This window comes from Chaetura pelagica, unplaced genomic scaffold (genome assembly GCF_000747805.2).
Source record: "Chaetura pelagica isolate M959 unplaced genomic scaffold, ChaPel_1.0 scaffold83, whole genome shotgun sequence".
NCBI classification, from domain to species: Eukaryota; Metazoa; Chordata; class Aves; order Apodiformes; family Apodidae; genus Chaetura; species Chaetura pelagica.
Window position 1 is genome coordinate 1,298,707 of NW_009952893.1, and position 23,320 is coordinate 1,322,026.

The 23,320-nt window shown below is 39.7% G+C and overlaps 1 protein-coding gene across 1 annotated transcript in view; it reads right to left on the reverse strand.

The window, feature by feature from the left end:
- Positions 1 to 22,771, reverse strand: part of CA8 (carbonic anhydrase VIII) — a 108,089-nt gene extending 85,318 nt beyond the window's left edge. Inside the window, exons 1-3 of the mRNA XM_009995588.1 lie at positions 22,619 to 22,771; positions 20,888 to 20,980; positions 19,949 to 20,069 (exon numbers count right to left, since the gene is read on the reverse strand). Coding sequence (XP_009993890.1) covers positions 19,949 to 20,069; positions 20,888 to 20,980; positions 22,619 to 22,771 — 367 coding nt within the window. The remainder of the gene's footprint in view (positions 1 to 19,948; positions 20,070 to 20,887; positions 20,981 to 22,618) is intronic.
- Positions 22,772 to 23,320: the final 549 nt, after the last annotated feature.

The window sequence follows — 23,320 nt, forward strand, 5'->3', positions numbered from 1 at the left end:
TCTGTTCATCCATCACCATTGACCCTTAGGCTCGAGCTCTCCTGACCCCCATCACTCTGCTCTTCTCCAGCAGCAGCTCCGGGATTCCTTGGGACTCTTCCCAGCTCAGGGGAGTGCTCTGGGAGTTGCAGAGGGGAGGGGGGAGGCGAGAGGCTTTTGCTCATACCTGAACATATCTGTATATAATGCATATATTTTCTTATATCATTAGTGTTTTAATTAAAGCTGTGTAGTTTAGTTTTCAATCCAGCCAAGTCTCTCTTTTTTTCTCTCTCTCCTTCCCTACCTGGGTGGGAGCGGGAGGGGATCGAGAGCGTTGTTGTCAAACCTGAATCAAACAGTGACACTAACCCAAATTAATGCAACATTTGAAATTAAATCAGTATACTTTGGATGTTGGCAAGCTTGGGATAGCAGGCTGTTACTGGTCACAGTCTGCAAAGGAGTTTTTTGACCTTAAACACAACCAAGCTTTTATCTGAAGGTCTTCTTAATTGAGAGGGGCACAAGTGTGAGACTGGAGAACAGCTCTGCAGAAATCGTCCTGTATGATCTAGCTTCGTAATTGTTAATAATTCTAATATGTTAACTTGGTTTATAGGAGCTGAGATCCAAGGTTATTTTAATAATAAGTTAAAGCATATTCATTTCTTAAAAAAAAATACTCCAAATCCCCTCTAACATTTGTTCTATTCCATGTATTTTCAGTATTTCTAGGTCCCACTTTTCCAGAGTTTAGCCTCAGAATACTGTTTCTTCTGCATTTGAACCAGGCTCTTATCTTTGCCTATTCAAACCCACATTAGACACCAAACTACTACGTATCCCTAACCATCATGATTTCTTATTACTGCTTTTTTGACATGGCCATATTGGATGCCAAGACAACATATTCTGAACAAGAATGACAGGACTTACTGGGAACATAAATGAATGCAATTTATTCACTTACAACTAAGTCTGATCACTTCAATTTTTTTACTTTATTAATATTTTATATGTATAAAGACCCTTTTGTCCAAATCAAACCATTAAAAAGGAATAGGAGTGATTTAGATACAACTCCCCATAATTGGATTATATGTTCCTTGCTTCTGTGTTAAATTACTGTAGCAGTTCAGCCTACAGATGACCAAAGTCTCTGATTTCTCAGTTGAGAAACAGTCTTTTCTTTGAGCAACAGACTTGTAATTGTAGCACAGAATTTGTCAAAAGATCCTTTCTATCCTCTGCTGAATTAAACTCATAAAAGATGCAAGAACACATTTGTGCTGCTGACAGTGACAGTACTGGCTCTGCAGATGGCACTGTTGCTGCCGTTTTGCCCCACATAACTCAGGCAGCCTTGGCTATCTTTCCAGAAAATAGCACAAAGCCTGATTCAGTCCTTCAATTTTAAACATGGCTTTTATTGTACATGGAATGATAGCAGCCATTTGGAAAGCAATTTCTAATTTATATTTTCAATGTCTGAACTACTGTTTCAGCAAGATACTGGTCCTTAATTTGGCCCTTTGGGGCTGAGTGCCTCTAGATCTCTGGCTTTGGAACATGTTTCTAAGCCTGTAGGCTTAGTATGAAGTGCTGACTGGTGCAGGACAAAGTTTTTTGAAAGAACAATATTCAATAATATTTTAAAGTTCTATGTTGCAAGATGTTAGAGGAATAGCCACAGGTCCCTCACTGCATTCTTCTAGACAAGTTGTCCAGCTGTGGGATGAAAGGGTTCATGATGTGCTGGGTGAAGAACTGACTGAATTATAGAATCATAGAATGGTTTGGGTTGGAAGGGACCTTTAAGAACATCTAATTCCAAACCCCCTACATGAGCAGGTACACCTACCACTAGTCCAGGTTGCTCAAAGTCCTGTCCAACCTGGCCTTGAGCAATACCAGGAAGGGAGCATCCACAACCACCCTGGACAACCTATTCCAGTGTCTCATCACCCTCACAGTAAAGAATTCCTTCATAAGAACCAATCTAAATCTACCTTCTTCCAGCTTAAAACCATTACTCCTTGTCCCATCACCACACACCCTTGTAAGGGTAGAGAAGACTGTAGGACAGAGCTCAAAGGATTGTTATAGTGAATGGGGCTACATCTGGCCAGTGACTGGTCACCAGTGGTGTTCCTCAGCATTCAATTCTAGGGTCAGTCCTGTTTAATATATTCATCAGTTATCTGAATGGGGAAGTTGAATGCAGCATTAGCAAACTTGCTGATGATACCTTACCTGGGAAGTGCTGTTGGTCTCTCTTGAGGGACAAGAGGCCTTGCAGAGAGATCTAGATAGACTGGAGCACTGGGCAAGGATAAATCAAATTAAATTAGTGGAAATGCTGCATTTTGCATCTAGGACAGAGTAATGCTGGACACAAGTATAAATTGGAAGAGGAGTGGTTGGAGAGCCACCCTGCAGAAAAGGATCTGGGGGTGCTGGTTGACACCAAGCTCAACACGAGTCAGCTGTGTGCCCCGGCAGCCAAGGGGGCAAACCCCATCCTCAGGTGCATCAAACAGAGCATGAACAACTGGTCAAAAGAGGTGATTATCCATCTGTATTCAGCACTGGGGCAGCTTCACCTTGAGCACTATGTGCAGTTGTGGACCTCACAGTGTTAAGATACTTTAGTGTGTCTAGAGGAGGGCAACAAAGCTGGTGAAAGGGCTGGAAGGAATGTCTTATGAGGAGTGGCTGAGGACTTTCGGCTTGTCTAGTTTGGAAAGAAAGAAGCTGAACCTCATTGTTCTCTACGGCTTCCTGAGGAAGGGAACTGGAGAGGGAGATACAGATCTCTTCTGCCTGGCATCCAGTGATAGGACACATGAGAATAGCTCAAAGCTACATCAGGGGAGGTTTAGAATGGACTTTAGGAAGCATTTATTTACAGACAGAGTGGTCAAACACTGGAACAGGTCTCCTAGACAGGTGGCTGATGCTCCAAGCCTATCTGTTTTTAAGAGGCTTTTGGACTATGCTCTTAACAACACACCTTAACTAGTGAGTTGAGCTGGATTAAATGGATTAGATGTAGGTAATTTCCAACCAAAACCAGTATAGTCTATTCTAGTCTGTTCTATTTCTAAGGAGAAGCCAAATTATACTTATGAACATTCTATTTTGTTAAGTATCGGAACTCAAAGAAAAATATTAAAAGGAGTAATCTCAGGATTGTAGTAGTTAAGGTTTTTGGAAACTCGACAGGCAAAAGAGATACCCCTGCAAGTTATGGTATGAGGGCTTTTACACGGCTTAAGTTAATAGAGCTCTAGTTTTAAAGTTGCATCTTTTAACATTTAACTGGCCTGGCAGGAGAAGCTGAGGTGTTTTGAGTCTCATTTGCCTGATGCAGATTGCTCTAGGAGAAGTTTCTGTGGAAGATTTAGCTACCCACAAGTATAATGCAATGAATAGTTGAAAGATTTTTGCATTGGGATAGGAGGACTCTTACATCAGGCAAAGAAGGAATATTTCAGAGAAGTCTTTGAGTACTATTTGAGGAGAAATGGCACTGAAATAATTAAAAAAAAAAAAAAAAGAGAGAGAGAGAAAGGAGAATTCCAAAACAGTATAACGAAAAACTAAAATTGACATACTGTTCCATGAAAACAAAAAGGAAACTATGTGCCAGTGGAAAATCTGTCAACTGTCAGCAACCAAAACCAGAATAATTAAAATAAAACTGTTTAAAATCACATCTCCCAGTAAACAGACAGCTTTAACCAGCCTGCTTTATCATAATGAAAGTGGGATTTGACCAGGATATCCTGGATAACTGAAAAAAGGGAGTGTTAATTCTGTGAAAGGCAGTAGTGGGACCAATGGCTGAGATACAGGATTACAGAACAGAATCATCCAAAGCACCATGCAAAACAAGTGAGCAGACACAAAGCAGAAAACCCTGGCACCTAAAATACTCTGAATAACTTAGAATTACTAATTTTGTTGGAAAGATAAGAGTAAAAGATGAGGGTCTGTGGGACATGTGAGCAGATGATTTTCTATGGATATGCCCTAGAAAGTTTGGAGAGTAAAGAAACAGTGTGCCTGACTGTCAGTGGACATAAATACATTAGAAAGTATAGAGGGAAATCTTATTTTAGTTAAGTACAAAGGCTACTGAGTCAGTCATTAATTGTCCCCAACTGGACTTGGCATTTCATCAATAGCTACAATATTCCTAAAATTATAAACGTACTGCAGTAAAGTACAGTAGGTCATATGGTTGCAGTTCACTGGTGTGGTATCAAAAACTGACCTTGCTAAGAGTATGTTCTTCATCAAGCTGACACTTGTGGACATCATTACATTCCTATAATTTAGCCAACTGAAAAGGAAAGAGAAATAATTGTCTCGCCAGACAAAGTCCGTAATGTGGCATGTTACATTCATGGACATGGTTATTGAAAATTTAACAGCAATATTTTGGACAAATGCTACTGCCCAGTGGCCCAAGAAGACAAACTAAATCATACTAACTTAAGTATTTTAAAGGATCATACTGGTGCTATTTTAAAAAGACAAGAATGTTGGCAAGTTTACAGATAAGAAGTGGCAGTGAACACTCAGCATATATAGGTGGAATCTACCTGGAAAGAGAAAGAATTTTTGCCTTGGATCAGTCAACACAGAACACAGCTGTTTTGAACCAGCAGCAAGCCATTTACTGGAGATGTACAGGAAAACAGCTTACAAATACTCAAAGAGGAGTATTCAAGCGTCTTTGAAGGTTTAGGCTGGATCTCTAGTCTGCATGTGAGAAATACAACCAGTAACTTGTAGAGAAGACTTACTAATGTCTAACCTAAAATATCAAGTGATCAAGGAAAACAAAAAAGAATTATAAAGTATACCAAAATCAGGCTCTGAGAAACTGGAGGAAAACATACTGGTCTACCACAGGTATCTCAGGTCCAGGCCTTTCAGCAGGTAAATTTTGCTACTCACTCCTAGAGCCAGAAAAAGCCTAGCACCAAGGGTTACACTGAAAAATGCACAGCCTTCTGTAGGCACCGAAATCTTATTTGGTTGAGCAAACATACATGAAGATTGCAACAGTGGATACAAATATAACGTATAACTTCAAAGGGAAATATGTATTACAAATGTGGAATAGCCTTATTGTCATACCATTCCTGAAGACTATGTGGTGAGTGTAAGAAAAAAGATTGCAGCCATCATAGGAACATGGAATACATCTTGAAGTTGGTGAACTTTTAAGTAGATCTCTTTACTTGATCAAAACTGGGCTGAAATTCATCCTCCTGTAAGGAATTTGAAGTTCATTGGTATAGTATTAATTCAAGTCATTAGACTTCCTCATCTGCTTTCAGAAATATATTTCTGAAATATATTTCTGAAGGGAAGAAAGGGCAAGGGGTAGAGCAAGATATATATTATCCAAAGAGTTACCTGCACTGAGAAACTTCAAAGAATTTTAAACTAACTACCTTGACTACAGACTGCAGCTAATCCATCCCTGGATGCTGACTTTTACTAATTTTTAGCTTGTAAAGCAAATAATTGATAATGGACCACTGACTATAGCTAAAATAAATAATTACTTTCTTTCATGAAAGCTAGAAATTCTGACTTGGAATTAGGCTTCAAACCAGCAAACATTGTAACCTTCTGCAATACAAATTCCTTAAATTCCTTCAGGAGTTACAGAGATGGCGGATCCTTGTCCTGTCCCTTCAGTTCTCCCAGGCTGAAACTCACTGCAGTCAGTCAGCTTAGAGGCTAAAAGAGGTAAATATATTTGTCTGCTGAAGAGACAAATGTTTCCTCCAGATTATTTCTGATTATGAGAAAATTACCAGAATCTAGCTAATTGTAAAAAGTAATAGCTCTGTTTTGTAGTTAGGAGACAGGCAAAGAAATGGGAAGGTATCCCTGTTAGGCATTACTAATCTCTGGAGAGAAAAAGAAAAGAAAAAGGAAAAAAAAAATGCCTAAGTTGAAGTCTTCTGCATGAGGAAAAATTTCATTACCCAGAAGAAAGATACAAATTTTGCTAACTTTTTAAATTACAAGATATTTGGTCACAAAAATACTTAGAGTTGAAAACATAGCATGACAGACAATTGACATTCTGGCTGAGTTGATTACAGCTGAATAACCTCTTACAGAATTTAGATTATCAATAAACATAATCAAGTGGGAGGTTTTTCTGAAGTATCTAAAATCACTTTAGTAAATCTTGGCTCTGTTATAATACATATATTGATAAAAATATATGACTCCAAATAGTTTGCTTTAGAAGGAAATTGTTCCTTATTTTTTTCTTTGCTGATGAAGCAAAGCTTAGGCAATAATGAAAAAGAAATGCTCAATTATGGAAAAGCAAGAACAACCACTAGCCCTAAGTAAATTAATTTTTAAGTTAACTTCTGCAATTGATCAGCTCAAGAATTACTTTGCACAGAGATTACTTCTAGATAAATGCCTGGCATGGAGCACTACATTTCTTGGTGAAAATAGATTTAATATCTCCAAATAGTTAGCAATTACTTCTAAGTTGTTAAGAATTCATTACGTACTAAAAAAAGTGATAAAATTTTAGTTTAGTCACTGTTCTAAGTGAAAGACTGAATTCAACTCTGTTACACAGTTACTGGTTACATTTCATAGTAAATTCAGAGACTTACTAATGTAGCTGTATTCCACACAGAGAGAATATTTATATAGACAATCCTAAACTCTGAGAGTGTTTATACAAATACAACATAAGTAACATAAGATCTGGGATCACATTCTACAACAGCACAATAAGATGTCTTACTGAAGATCTAAATGAACTTGAGTCATCCAACAATGGTCAAAGTATCATTGCTAACATAGCCCAAATATAAACAGAAACTTGGTCATTCCAGCTTGGGAATCACAGTAGATGATGGTGGTTTCTGCACACACAATTGGTTACAGAAGTACACACTTTCTACTGAGTTACCTAGTTTTAGTTGACTACATATCTAACATGACTGTGTTACAGTGATATCTGAGCTCTACAGTCTTTATTGATCTTGATAATATTTGAGTAATGAAAGGAAATGCTAACCGTAATTTTAGCAGGGCAACAGCAAATCTGGGGTAGAGCAGCAAATTCAAGTCCCAAGCTGCTGTCCATGTTATTAAGCCAACTTCCATGATATGGCCAAAGTAAATTTAAAAACTCCATTCTAGAAATATCTTCTTCCCAATGTTAAGTGAAGTTTTGGAGGGAAAGAAGCTGGCATGAATAAGCTTCTTTGATGTTTCTGAATTATTTAAGCAGGAAGATGTGATTGGGAGGGAGTAGTGGTAAAAATGACCTTGAAACTGCTTTGTGGAAAATAAAAGTAAATTTTATAATGTAGGCCTCTCAATTAACATAGAACAGTGCAAAAGAAACACTGACTTCAATAACCTATGCTAGCCTAAATTGTTTATTTTGACAGTTACTCAAGAAAGTGATGTTTCAGCCATGACTGCTGACCTTCCTCAAGGTTTCTTCCAAATGACTCAGAGTAAAATCTCCAAATACCTAGAAGAAATGCAATGTCAAAACAGTGTACTTCAGAATAACTGTCAACATGTATGACTAAATCAAATTAACCTGAACCAAAGATTAAACGGGTTGTTCTGAAATGCATATCAATCTTCATATTTATTGAGGGAACTGCACCACGATAAACTTGATAATTTCTGTGAATTTGAAGAGGAGGCCACAAACATACAGCTCCTTAAAATTAGTGGTCAGTAGCCATTGGTGGCTGGTGGGAACAATGAAAAGCCAATATTGTGCTAAATAAACTTCAATATTTTCAGTTTTAAGATTTAATATCTAAAGCATTGACAATGCTAACCATAAACCATGACTTGGGGAAAGAAGCTCACCACAGTCATTTAACTGTAGTAGCATATTGGAGGTTTTTAATGGTTATCTCAGAATTTCTTTCTGCAGTTAGTAAGAGCATCCAAAGACTGAAATGATAGCCTGTAGGAAAATGTAGCGCATTTAGACTTTAAAAGCCAATCATGTTATTCAGATCACTTTCATTGGTAATTAAATAATTACAACAAAGCAGGAATAAGGCCCACTGAAGAGTAAACTACAGGGATTCCTCTAGTTGTTATTTACAGAAGCAAAGCCTGGAAATATTTTATGTAGCTATTATTCATATATACTATCATCTCAAACATTTAGGCTTCCTCAAGAGATTTGGAGTTACACTGCTGAGCCCTGAGTTAGCTATAGAAATCTAAACTGTTTATTTCTCATCTCCTGTAATTCAAATTCCTGGCAGTAAAACTGTGAGAGTACATGTGTGCTTCTATACACATAATTTTGAAATTATTAAACTGAAAATAGAGGGCATTGTAAATTGAAAAAACAATACCTAGAACAGGCTGTTAATTGTAAGCCAGACATCACTGCTTAGTACATACAGTGCCAAGGCTCTTTTATTGGGCTTTTTTTTCCCCTTGATGTTTACAGATAGGTTTCTTGCTACTTAAACTCACAGTAATTCCTTTTTTAAAGCTCCAGTATCACTTAACACGCCAAGAAAAGTACATGAGCCAAAATGCATCTTTGGGAAGATGTTATGCTGTTCTGAACTGCTGACTGTTCCAACATTTAGAATCTATGGTTCTGTTCTTAGATTACAGACATTGCTTACACTTTTAGGATCTGTGAGGCTTCAAGGGTAAATTTGGTCCAGCTAAAAAAGAAGGCATTAGTACATTTTAAATAGTTTCTTTCCGTTGTTTCTCAATGAAGGTTTCTATCACATAAACTACTCCACAGCCCATTCTTAACCTTCCTGGAGTAAATCCAGCTCTAGGAAATTTTGGCATGCCATCACAATCCATGCAGTGAAAGCAGCTAAATTATTCAGTGAAATATCTTCTCCATACTTCAAATCTTGGCAAGAGCTGCTATTTACAGGAAGACTCTACTAGAATGGACCATCGTGCTCTGATTCCAGTAACTCCTCTTTCTTATGGCTACAAGTAACTCCCTGCGTAAGGCTTTTTCTTGGATTTGCATCTTCTTGTGAATTTTAATGATTCTTAATGTCTCCTTCCTTTCTTATTCTGAACTTCTTAATCATAACAAACAATATTGGTACCAATATGGTAATTGATATTGGTACTCAATTATGGTATAGAGTTCCCATTCCCCTCCCATAATTCTGTCTTGAGGGAAAAGGACTGAGAAACTCTCACTGACCTTTTTCCACAACTGGGAGAGGGCTCTGGAATGTTCATTTCCCCATCCTGTGCCCAGGTGGCCCAGAAGGCCAGTGACATCCTGGCTTGTATATGCTGTGGCCAGCAGGACTAGGGGTGTAATGCTGTCTGTCTTCATAGGAGAAGTGTTCAAGCCCTCTGCTCATCTTCATAGCCCTTCTCTAGACCCACTCCAACGGCTCCATGTCCTTCTTATGTTGGGAGCTTTACAAGAGCTTGTGGCCTTAGGATTAGGAAGAAATTATTTCCTGTGTGGGTGCTGAGACATTTTAACAGGTTACCCAGGGAAGTTTTGGGTACCACATCCCTAGAAGTGTTCAAGCTAGGTTGGACAGAGCTTTGAGCAACCTGGTCTGGTAGGAGGTGTCCCTGCCTATGCAGGAGATTTGGAACCAGATGATCTTTAGGTCCTTTCCAATTTAAATCAATCTATGATGCTATAAATTTGCCAGGGTTATCTGATTTACTTAAACAGATTCATATTCTTATTCATAATCTAAGTTCAAGACATGCCAAATAGACTCTGAGCCAAGATCATCAGCTGTAATTGAAATCTGAAGTTCTCAGGCTGATGCTCCTTGATTACCTTATAAGGCTTTTCATTCACTATGTGCTTCTTGTTTTTTGCAACGTATTCTCCATGATATCAAGTTTATCTTTATTGCATCACCTACTGTTTCCTCCATGAAGAAGCAACAGTTCATAAGAAGAATTAGTGTAACACTGAAAATGCTTGTTCTTGAAAATCAGAGGAAGGATACAAAGAAATATCAGATACAGTTAACTGAGTATTTGCAAAAGAGTAGGTATATAAATTTTTACTGACAGAAGAAAAGATTTTCTGATAAATGAAGAAGATAATACACATGACAAAACTATGTCAGAGATCCTTCACTGCAGACAGATATATTTATTTCCTGGAAAGCACGGTTGCTGTTTTAACTAGGACATCTAATGATGCATATGATGCAACACCCATCTGTAAGAAAGGCAGAAAGGAGGATCCGGGAAACTATAGACTTGTGAATCTGACCTCAGTACCAGGAAGGTCATGAAGCAGATCATCTAGAGTGTTATTAAAAGACATATAGAGGATAACCAGGGGATCAGGCCCAGTCAGCATGGGTTTATGAAAGGCAGGTCCTGCCTGATGAACCTGATCTCCTTTTATAACCTGATGACCCGACTATTGGACAAGGGAAGGGTTGTGGATATTGTCTATCTGGACCTTCAAAAAGCATTTGACATGGTTCCCCACAGAACTCTCATTTAAAACCTGACTGGTCATGGCTTGGATGAGCACACGATCTGTTGGATCAAGCACTGGCTGCACAGTTGGGCCCAAAGAGTGGTGGTCAATGGAGTCAAATCCACTGGGGCCAGTCACAAGTGGTGTCTTCAGGGCTCAGTGTTGGGACCGTTTCTGTTTAATACCTTTATTGTTGATCTTGATAAAGACACAGAGTGTATTATCAGTAAGTCTGCAGATGACACCAAGCCAGGTGGGAGTGTTGATTTGCATGAGGATAGGGAGGCTCTACAGAGAGACTTGGATAGATTAGATTGTTGGGCTAATGTTAATAGTCTGGGCTTCAACAAGGCCAAGTGCTGGGTCCTACACTTGGGCCACAACAACCCCAGGCAACACTACAGGCTTTCCAGGTGTGGCTGGAAAGTGTCTGGCAGAAAAGGACCAGGGTGTTCTCATTGACAAGTGGCTGAATATGAGCCAGCAGTGTGCCCAGGTGGCCAAGAAAGCCAATGGCATCCTGGCTGTATTAGAAATAGTGCGGCCAGTAGAAGCAGAGAGGTGATTGTCCCCCTGTCCTCAGCACTGGTGAGGCCACACCTGGAGTGTTGTGTCCAGTTTTGGGCACCTCAATTCAAGAGAGATCTCGAGGTGCTGGAGCGAGTACAGAGGAGGGCAATGAAGCTGGTGAAGGACCTAGAGAATAAATCTTATTAAGAATACTTGATGGAGCTGGGAATGTTTAGTTTGAGAAAGAGGAGGCTGAGGGGAGACTTCATCAGTCTCTACAACTACCTGGAAGGTCACTGTAGAGAGGTTGGTGCTGGTTTCTTTTCACAGGTAATTAGCAACAGAACAAGAGGGAATGGCTTCAAGCTGCAAAAGGGCAGGTTTAGACTGGACATTAGGATTTATTTTTTTTTCACAGAAAGAGTGGTTAGACACTGGAATAGGCTGCCCAGGGAGGGGGCTGAGTCACCATCCCCGGATGTGTTTAAGGGTCATTTGGATGTGGTGTTGGTGGATATGGTTTAGGGGAGAACTTTGTAGAGTAGGGATGATGGTTGGACTTGGTGATCCCAAGGGTCTTTTCCAACCTGAATAGTTCTATGATTCTATATAATTTGAAAGAAGTTTGGGCAAGGATGAATGTATCTGTGTCAGTTTTAAAGATACTAAACTGAACAGCTTTAATTCCCGTCTATTCCTGAAACACATGTATATTTCCAAAGTGTTCTAATGCCACAGAGATGTGTCTTCTGTGTATTCCAGTCTGTGTCAGAATTTCAGTCTAAAGCGTTTTGTATCCTCTCTAGCACACAATTTTATTTCACATTTGCCCTAAATATAAACCAGTGTATACACTGAGCCACAGCTTTCTTTGGATTTATATCATTTCTGTTTATGAAATATGATACTGATAATATTATTTTATTACAAATAAGTATATAATAGGTGATATTTTTTTTCTCTTACAGAACAGTACTCATGAGAGTTAAATTTGTAATTTCATTCTTTCCCACTCAATAGACAGAATTAACAGAATTTCAATTCTGATAAAAGTAATTACTTTAAAATAAGGCTCAGCAAAGTATTGTTTCTTACTGGTTGGTTTGTCAGTTCAAGTCTACTTTTCTCTAAAACTCAGCTAGATCATTGAATTACTAAGCATCATTTAGACCCCTGTAATTCTCTTTGACAGAATAGACAGAGCTCAACTTATATATACAAAAATGCTTGGAATTCACTCACCTCAGAACATGAGGTCAAATATCTGTTTACTGCAAGTATGGTATTTAAACCTATTTGATCTTTCTCTGAGGTGTAGGGTAAAATGTTTGCATGTTTTAAGAGACACTCGTAAACTTAGTGCTTGTAAAGCAGAACTACTGAACTATTCCAAACAATGGGACAATTCCATGTTCCACGCTGACCTATGTAAAACAAAATCAATATGCCTGCTGTCATTACAGCAAAACTTGAATGTAAGAAAGTACAATCAAACCTTCAGTATGGACAGAAAATCCAATTTATTAAGATGAAATTTGAAAGAATGCACCACAGGGTGGATGGAATTTTCAGCCAGCCCATCCCATTCATGCTCCAAAATGTTCCAATTACAGTTTTTCTTCCCAGTAAAAGTGGAAAGAGAAGAATGCTTAACTCAGACAAATTAGGAAATAATTTACTGGAAAATGTTAACAAGTCTATGAATCTCTGTATGGCCTCTGTTTTGGAAACCAGTACATTTGTATAATTGGTCTACTCTTTCTCTCTTCTCTCTTCCCTCTTCCCTTCCATTACCTTCTCCCTTTCAGTATCTACTGTAATTAACATATTATTTCCAAAACAGTTCGTTTTATTTTATACATGACATTATACTACTTAAACTGAATATTGCATTATTTCTTCCATTTTCATTAGACATAAATACTATAATTGTCTTAAACTTTTCTCTGTGTTTTCTCTTTACTTCAACTGACTTCACACTAGAGGAACTATACATTATCATTGCTTTTTCTTGAGGGAACTGTTTTAACATCTTGCTATGAGTCATGAGGATACAAATATTTTGATCTCTACTTAGTCTAACTCAAATGGATTATATTAGTGCTGCCATACCTTTCTGGGAAGGCTGGCTGTTTCATTTCTTCCTGTGCCAAGACAAGTTGCATTCCCAATACCTGGCAAAACATTATTGCACGCCTCAGCATAGAAAGTCTGATGCACCAAGGGAGAACCCCCTTTGCTGAGCAGGTAGAGGCTGATTAACTCTATGATATGCAGGGTGTACACAACAGAGAGGATGAGAGGGTGGCTATGGCCTGACTGCTAATCCAGAAAGAATTTACATCATATGCTCCTGGTCACTGTTTCTGTCAGGGGTAGCTCTGCTTTTCACTGTCGGGCAGCTGAGTTGCTGTGAAAACTACAGAAAATTTCTACGCTACTATTGCTCTTGGAAAAATTAACTGAGACTCTTCCCCATATGCTCCTCTATTGCCTCTGTCAAAGAAAACTACCAAAAGTAGTACTAGGAGTTTAGCCTGCTGACTCTGCTGTTATGTGTTCTCAGACAGTTGTTATGTGGCTGGTGATTTCCTAAAAGGAGCAAGTTTGTTTTTTATTTCTTAAACACTAAATTATTCTTCACAGTTTGTGGACCCCTCTGTGCTCACACAAGGGAGTACTATATACTGTGTAATTTTTTTTCCTACAGCACCAAGCAGTTCTGTAAAGTGGATGGTCATCTTACCTTTGGAAAATGTGAAAAGAAAACGCCCTGACTGAAACTGTTACCTAGAAGGCCATTTTGTCAATTTTCACGTATTTTTTGACCACATGAAATAAATGAAGGTCAATCTGAATAAATACAAATAGGACTGAGAAACAGCAGGAAAAAAATGCTTAACAGGAGTAGGTCTTGGAGGAGAGGACTGCCAACATACCACATCACCTTGTGATGATGAGGGTGTGGCACTGTCACAAACTTCAAGCATATTCTGTGCTAAGCAATTATGATGACATGAAGGTTGTAACAACTAAGTCAGCTTCACTGTTAAAAAAAATTATGAGATTACAGAGGCTAGTGATACCATCTGAATTTAAGTTTTATCAGAAAATAGCTTCCTTAAGTAAAGATGTGACACAACTTTTCATTTGGGACTAGAAATAGAGAATTAAATAAACCCTTTTTAAAGTGGTATAAAAGTAAACTATAGAAATATAAGAGATTCTCCACCAAAAAGAACCTTAAGAAAAAAAAAAAAAAATCTTGGTGCCAGAAGAATTACTTTCCTCCTGCAGTTATTGTCATGAAAAACTACACAGAATTCTTGACATCCAAAATTTTGTACTACTTATCATCTCGCTCACTTATCAGAGCAACAAGATCTTCTCAATAAACACATAGGAATTGAAAAGCTAATCATCTGCCATCTCGAATGCAAGTTGATGGGGCAGGGGGATGTTGCTTCATTCTCTTGTGTTTTTTGCCTTTCTAGGATGTACTGTTTACCTATCTCAGCCAGTGTGTGAATGGCAGACATATAATGATACAGGAACTTAAAGAAGAGAAAGAAAATTAACAGCTGTCCACCTTCTGATCTATGGAATGAAAGACTCCCTAGCTTGCAATGTAAAGCTATGATGGCACAGCTCATGTGGGCAATAACAGCTTTGATGTGACCTTCAAAGCCTGGAGACAAGTGAGGGAAACTGCTGAAATAACCTCTAAAAGGTTGGAGTTCTGAAAATTACCCAATCAAATGAAGGAAAATACATGCAGAAGCACATGCTACTCTCTACAACAACAACAGTTGCATATGAAAGGAGTCTATGTATTTGTATTTGTTAAACTAAATTGTCTTCTAATTTAAAATATTTAGGATGAAGCTTATTCAGTGGAATGCACAATGAAGAAATACTTAAAAGAGAAATCAACTGCTACTTTAATGCTGGTTTAGCTCATTAAATTTAAATAATTTCAATTAAAACACTTTTAATAGCATTTTAGCTATTGCTTAGCTACAAGCATTCTTGTTAGAATTACCAGACAATGCTATTATAACTTTTTAACAAAAAAATGTAGTGCAGGTTATCTGCAAATCTTGACAATTTGCCTTGATGGCAGTTTAAGCAGACTTCCACATGGATCTCTGACATTGTCTGCATCGCACTAATACTCTATGCTTTTGTGATTCTAGTTTCACAAGCACACATCTTCTAACACTCTTAAGAATTAAAACAAACAAACAAACAACAAAAACCCACAAATATCTCTTCAGTTGGTTTGTTAGTGAATTCAAGGTTATTTCAAGGATCCTTTTGTCTTCCCAGTTTTTATGGGAAAACAGTATTAAAATTTATCCTGTTCTGTTTCATCAAACTGTTTATTTTTATGTCAAGGCAGTGAAGAACAAGGTTATTTGCAAGGCACAATGGCAACAGTGGCAAAGGCCATTAGTAAATAAACAGGGATAAAGCAGAGGCCATGTAAATATTTCTACGGGTGCAAAACCCTAAAATGTTAATACAGCTGGGAAACAGAAGAATAATAATTTTAATTCTTGTTACACTGACTTGAAAATGTAATCTCACGATTCTATTTTGAAAACAAAAATGCATTGAAACTGTGGTTTTCATTCCCAAAAATTCTTTATCAATGCAATTGATCTGGAATAAAACATTCAATAGCTATAGTGGCTGGAGAAATGTTGTCTCTTTCAGAATGCATTACTTTTATTTTTAGCATTTAGCTAATAGTATTTATATAAGGCTGTTAGTTAAATACTACACTGTAAAGTTTTTAAAAAGGAAACTGATTTCCAATCTAGTTTTCACCAGATCAAAAGCAATAATGTAACTTATCTTGGGCCTTTTGAAAGTGTACAAATTTGCAGTAGCAACATTGCTGTATTTCTGAAAGCAAAACTGAGGTTACAGCAGAGGGTGGGAAACAGCCTGCGCACGTGTGTTTCAGCTGTTAGCTGAAGTCATGACAAAGCTGCCTGGACTAGGACCCTCAGAGTTCTACTCATACATCCCTCAAAGGAACATATTTCTAAGTACTCTACTCAGACATGCAGTCTCCTGTTTCCCATTTCCCAACTCTCTGGCCAGAAAAGCCTTGATCTTCCAAGTCCTCTTAAGCCAACCTTTCATTGGAGGTATTTCTTCTCATATCACCCTAAATCCTCTCTCAGTCCAGTTCCCAACTTCTCCCAACCCAGAGACCTGGACTGGGAGAGACGCCTACTCTTTTTATTCCCTGCTCTGATGTTCCTCAAACCTGAGTGGCAATGTCTAAGAATCTTCTGGGTTTTTTTTCTCCAGACCACTCCTTCCAGAGTCCAACAAATACCTGACAGTCTACACCTCCTTCCTGTTGTTCTCTGCATATACAACCTCTGCTGATTCCCACACTCTGGGCCTAAATGGCACAAAACATAACAAAAGATTCTAATATGTTTGCTAGTCATGAATTACACACAGAGTGTAAAGGTTTAAATGATCCAAATGTTAAACCATGTTCACTGTCTTGAAGTGAAGATTTAAAAAGCAGTGGAAGACAAGCCTATATTCCAGCTCCACAAGTAAGAATCCTACTATGAAGCCCAAGGGATGAAGGACTGGGAATGGAAAGACTAATTTGCTTTCTTCTTTTGGTGCAAGCCAGAAGTATGCATGGAATCACCCAGTGAAGGTTGCCAACAATTTGCCAGATTGACCTGAAGGGAGGAACACAGATTTCTATCTGCAGGAGGTAAAGAGATCAAATGCATCTGAGACCTTCCAGATCCTTCCAAAAGCCCCTGTAAAAAAATGAAACCAAACACAAAGTATTCTACCACTACTTCAGTTTACAAGTCTGGAACAAACAAAAGTGTTATGAACCTAAAAAACCCAAAGTATTAGACTCTTAAAATCCTAAACTGAAAGAAGGTACTACTCACACTTCCAAAATCAAGCATCTCAAACTCTACAATGAGATGGAAAAATGGAATTTCATCACTGAACTGGGCTATGAAGTCCATGATGTGGTTTGGAACACTTCACAGAAGATCCAATTAGAAACGAATGGATCAGAAATCAAAAACAGGATTTCAGAATTTATTTCAGAAAGCCTGCACCAGCAGATTTCAATGTTAGGGAGAAAAAAATACAACAAACAACTTCAGCAGCTCTCTAGCTGCAGGTGAGAACTGTTCCTATATCCCCAGGGGATGTGGGATACCTGAGCATACAAGATACTTGCAGTAATAGACTTAATGCTTGATGTGCCAATTTTGAAAGAGAAGACAAAAAAACCCCCAGCATGCTACCTAACTCATATTAAAGACAAATTTAAAAAATAAATAAATAAATAAATAAATAAATACAATGTGGGTGGTAGTCGTGACAACCCACTATGAAAGTAAATATCATAAAGTCAGTAAATACCACTGCTTGGTGCTGCACATAAAAGACATTGCATGGGCTTCTATCACATATAATTTCAGTTTACAAGTCTGGAACAAGCAAAAGTGTTATGAACCCAAAAAACCCAAAGTACTAGACTCAAAATCCTAAACTCGAAGAAGCTACTACACTGATCAGTTGACAAATCCTTCCCTATGTCATTGAGCTAAATCTTCTCAATATATTTCTATATGAGGTGGGGGCTCATTCTCAATATTTATACTAAATAAAATATGCTAAATATTGCCTTGTTACTTATGCAAAAATCTAAAAATTATTAAAGAAAATTTGCAAAGAAGCTACACTGTATTACACAATTAATGTTCAGAAAAAGTACATATAGACAGATTAAATGCCAGATTAAAGACATTAGAAAATAACATTTCCTATTCAGCATCTATGTAAATAATCTAAAAGCAGAAAGGAATGATTAAAAAATGTTAAACTGAACTGTGGAATTGATAAAGATTGACTTCTAGCAGATAAATGAGAGTACAGTGTGAATTAAAACTATGGCATGGTTGCTCAAATTCAAACATTATGCTAGAGTTCTGCTTTTGTGTTTTAGTTTCCATTAAAAATTCCTGTCTAATGCTTTGGTCTTTACAGTATCTAGAGCTTTGCATCAGGTACGGCTCTTTCCTAAGTAGTACTATAAGTAGTGAGGATTCTGTAAAATTTCTGAAAAACTGAATGACAGAGAAAAAAGGAGTAAGCTTTAGCTTTCTCATGTGTATCAAATTTGCCAGCATATAATATCATACTGTCTCATTGAAATACCTCATCATATTCTTATATAAAATAACTAATAGATAATATGCACAATTAAAGAGAACATTTTAAAAAATTATCAAAAGCAAAGCAACACTCTGCAAGCATCATATTTCAATACTGAATAACCACTGCTTCTTTTATATCTCTTGGCTAATATTTTAATATTTTTTTTTCATGAGGCTGAGTCAATGGCTGCCTTTTAATAAAATATTAATGCTTAACAAAAGAAGATAGTAATTTGTTTGGAAAACAGAAATTTAGGCAGGTGACAAGTAAAAATAATGATAATTAAAAAAACACAACAAAACAATTTACTTACATGTCACTTAACAGCATTTAAAGAAACTTTTGTTAAACATAACTTGGAGGAAAACCAACTTGGCATTAATCTCTAGTTGGAGACATGAGGTTTGCAGAACAGCTAATAGCACTCCATAACTTGGGCATATGATCTCCTGCCCAGCAGCAAATTAGTTTGTGTTTACCAATGGGTAAACACGTTATCATTACAAGCCTCTACCAAACACTGATTCTATAAATATTCCAAGAGCAGCACGACTGAAATACCCCAGAGTTGTGCAGATGTAAAACTTCTCCAGCTCCTCCAGCTGCCTGGCTAACCAAAGAGGCCTGGCTATCTATCTGCTCACTGTGCAGCTGCTGACCTATGCTGAATGGCCACTGAGTCAGTCAGCAGGACACAGCCCTGCCACCTGGGTCATCTGCCAGTTGGTGACCTCTCACCAAGCTTCCAGAGCAGAAACAGGTAGGGCTGCTGGCTCTCTGACCTGCCAGTCACCTTGGCAGGCTGTTAGGCTAAGCAAGGGTGTTAGAGATAACTTCACTGGAGATTCTGCAGTGTCTGTATTTTCTCCTCATCAGCAATCTGCACTTTCACAAAAAGGAAATTCCCTTTTCTGATTAGATATAATTCAGTTATGTTAGGGGAATTCTGCTTGTGTCAAAACTGAAGTCTAGAAAATCACATAATTTGGAAACTAAGAGACCAAATCCCATTAGTGAGGTAACTACACTTCAAAGTTATTACCCTGGGATGTTGAGAACAGATTGTCAAGGCTTGACCAGTGTTCAGAGTAATACCCTTTGTGACTCATGTATGAATCCCTGGTGCTACCAACAGAGACATGGAGCATGTAATGAGTGACTGCAGGACTCTGAAGGAGAAGGCAAAGGACACAGAGGCCCACACAGTTCTCCTTCATATTCCCCAATACAGTCAAGGGAGAGGTTCCTGTAGGAGACTGAGCCAATACCTGTCTGTATGTCTGGCCTAACAGAACAGGCTTTAGCCTTCACAACCATTGAACCCTCTTTGAGGAGTGAGGGCTGCTGGGCAGAGGTGGGATCCATCTGGCAAAGCTATCAAAAGCATGATAGTTTGTTGATGTGGCTGCATGATCCAAAATGGACTTGCCTGAAAGCTAATATGGAAAAATTAAAGCTTAGCAACTCCAGCTTCCCAACTCAGTAGATGACGAGGATAGTGCCAGAACAAGGGAGGGTGCAAAAACAGGTGAGTGGGGACAGAGCAGCCCCATCTTGGTGTGCAGCAGCCTTCACTTGTACTGGATGAAACCTTATCTTCTCATGACCTAGTTTTCTGCAGCTTTATTTCCTGCGGTCGAGGTCACACAAACCCTTTGTGAACAGGGTGAAGGCCAAATGAAGTTGCTACCTGCAGAGGGAGCACTTAGAAAGACTTGCCTGAATTCTTGAGCAGGTTCAACAGCTGACCCCAACTGTTTCTTTCAGCCAAGGTACCCTGCTCTGTCCAGATGTCATTTTCCATGATAATTATTAGGACAGGGAACATAGAGGCAGACCCCTACACACAAGAAACATAAGAAACGAGGCAAATGCTCATTTTCCTGAGAAAACTCACTCTGGATAGAAATTGTTAATTGACTTAAAATTTATTTTTAAAAAAACAACAAAACTAATGGGACTTCCCTTCTTGAAGATAAAATAATGGAGTAGTGGATTTCTTCCCTGTTAAAGGGTTTTTAAACATGGAGAAAATTTCACAAGCTGCATTCCAATGCTCTCTCCCATCCAGGCAAGACATATTCAATATTTTCATTAACAATCTGGGTAACAGAATGACTGAGATGGAATAAAAAGAAAAAAAAAAGTTGAACAAACTGAGTGGTCCTGATAAAAACTATTGAAATTTAGCAAAGGGAAAAATAGTGTTTAATAAGGAGATACCAAATTTACAGATACATTTGGCAGTAACTATCTAGAGTATGGATCTAAGATAAAAAATAAAATTCAGATGCTACTGGGAAAAAAAAAAATCGCATTTGGAGATAAGCAAGACCAGAGATACTATCACTTTGTTTTGAGGTGATAAGGCAGGCGTTACAGACACGAGAACCTCTGTTTTCAAGTTAGTTAGATGCACTCCTGCTAGAAGTGGTGTAAGTCAATGTTGTCCAAGTTTTTGACCTGATGCATCACAAACAAAAAAATTACAAAGTTAAAAGTTACCAAACTAGTACAGCCAGAATGGTAGAGCTGAGCTCATATGAAGAAAATGCAAATGACTCTTTAACAGTCCCACCAATTGCCAGTCAACAAACAGCAGAGCTGAAGGGTGCTCCAAAGCATCATCAGCCTTAGAACCTGACTGGAGAGTCCTACCACTAATACTACAATTGCCAGGCATGTGACATAGCCTTCGTATGGAACCACCTCATAAGCCAAATTACCTTTGATGACTCCAGGGTCAAAGGTCTGAGTACACAGGACACATTGTGAAGCATCTTAGGCTAAGGAAGCTTGAAGTTTCTTCCAACTCACCTGTCCCATGTGAACTCTGTAGAAAGTCCTAAACAGAAGCTGTGACCCTAGGTTACCTTCCTGACTCATTGCTTCCAGTTTGATGAGGAAAAACAGAAAGGAAAAGAACCCAGAACTCAAGTTTGGCAAAAGCTGCAAATAAACTTATTCGGAATTGCTTGCTAGTGTTTATGCTTAGAGGGTTCTCAACCTTAGAGTGGGCTTTGCAGCCTTAGATATTTTTTTCCCAGAACCTTTCAGTCAAAACCACCATAAATGCTTCAATCAGCAATATTGGGGTTTTGTCTGTAAACTGTCACCCCTCCTCATACTCCAGCACCTCTGACCCTAGTGCACACAGGAGCAGAGACGTGATTCTCCCCCTGTCCACAGCACTGGTGAGGCCTCACCTCAAGTACTGTGTGCAGTTCTGGGCCCCTCACTTCAAGGATATTGAGGTGCTGGAGCAGGTCCAGAGGAGAGCAACACGGCTGGTGAAGGGACTAGAGGGAAAGTCTTATAGGGATAGACTGAGGGAGCTGGGGCTGTTTAGCCTGGAGGAGACTCAGAGGGGACCTTATCACTCTCTTCAACTACCTGATGGGAGGTTGTAGTCAGGTGGGGACTGGGCTCTTCTCCCAGGCAACTAGCGACAAGACAAGAGGGCATGGCCTGAAGCTGCTCCAGGGGAGGTTTAGGTTGGATATTAGGAAGTACTTCCTCACAAAGAGGGTGATTAGACATTGGAATGGACTTCCCAGGGAGGTGGTGGAGGCACAGTCCCTGGATGTGTTCAAGGAAAGGCTGGATGTGGCACTTTGTGCCATGGTCTAGCTGATGTGGTGGTGTTACGTCATAGGCTGGACTTGACAATCTTAGAAGTCTTTTCCAGCCTTGGTGATTCTGTGATTAGGAAGAAATTCTTCACCATGAGGGTAGTAAGGTGCTGGAGTAGGTTGCCCAAGGAGGCTGTGGAAGCCTCCTCCCTGGAGGTGTTCAAGGCCAGGTTGGATGAGGCTTCGTGCAGCCTGGTCTAGTGTGAGGTGTCTCTTCTCATAGCAGGGAGGTTGGATCCTGATGATCTTTAAGGTCCCTTCCAACTTTAACCATTCTATGATTCTAAGAGCTCAGCAGTGCCTCAGGCCCGGCTGCTGCAATCCTCCTTTTCCCAGCCTCTCTCCCAGCGAACTGAGTGTCTCCCCCACCCCACGGAGCTGCTCGGGGGTCACCACAGGGGAGACACCACCCTGCCCTCCTCCACGACCAGCCCCTCTGCTGAGTCCCTGGCCTCTTGGGGCAGGAGCACCTCACCTTTTATTCCACCCACCGAAGCAAAGGAAAAGCAGCATCCTCAGCCCCCGTGCCATGGTTTGACTCCAGATTGATCGCCAATTAAACCAATGACAACAGTGCTCTCAATCCCTTCTCCCACCTACCCAGGTAAAGGAAAGGAGAGAGAAAATAAGGAGAGAGGCTTTCTGCATTGAAATGTAAACTAGACAGCTTTAATTAAATACTAATGATAAAAGAAAATATGTACAATATATACAAGCATGTTCAGGAATGTACAAAACCTCTATTGACTCCCCCTACCCCCAGCAACTCCCACGGCATCTCCTGAGCTGTGGACATTCCCGAAAAGAGCGGCAGAGCTGGCAGGAGCTGAGGGGAGAGTGATGAGGGTGAGGAACGCACAGGCGCAGGGATCCACGGTGGTGGACAGAGTCCTCCACAGCCCCCGGCCATGGACGGAAGAGAAAGGAAGAAGGACCTTGACTTCCACGATCCCTGAATTGATGCCGATTCCTACATGGCAGGAATACTTCGACTGGTTAGTTTTGCCACCTGCCTGGTCGGCTCCTCCCTGCAGGAGGGTTGGAGAAACGAGTCTTCTGCTTTAAGAAGCGTCCGAAGCAGCAAATCCAACAAGCAAAGCACGGTGTCCTCGGTCTCTCGGCAGTACCTATACCCACCAGCTGGAAAAATTAACGCTAGTCTCAGCCAGCGTGCTGCTTGGAAGGGAGTTCACTGAAGAAAAAAATAAAATAAGCAGTAAAACCGGCTCCATCCCGGCTCCACCCGGGGCACCCGTGAGGGCGGGCGAGAGCGGGAGGCTCAGGCAAGGCCAGGCCAGGCCAGGCCAGACCCCGGGGGTCCCGGCTCCCAGGGGGTCCCGGCTCCCAGGGGGTCCCGGCTCCCGGGGTTCCCTGCCGCCCCCCCTGGGAGGGCCCGCCGGTCAAGCCCCGCCCCGCCGCGCGCGCCGCTACCTCCGCACTTCCGGGTCGGGGGCGGGGC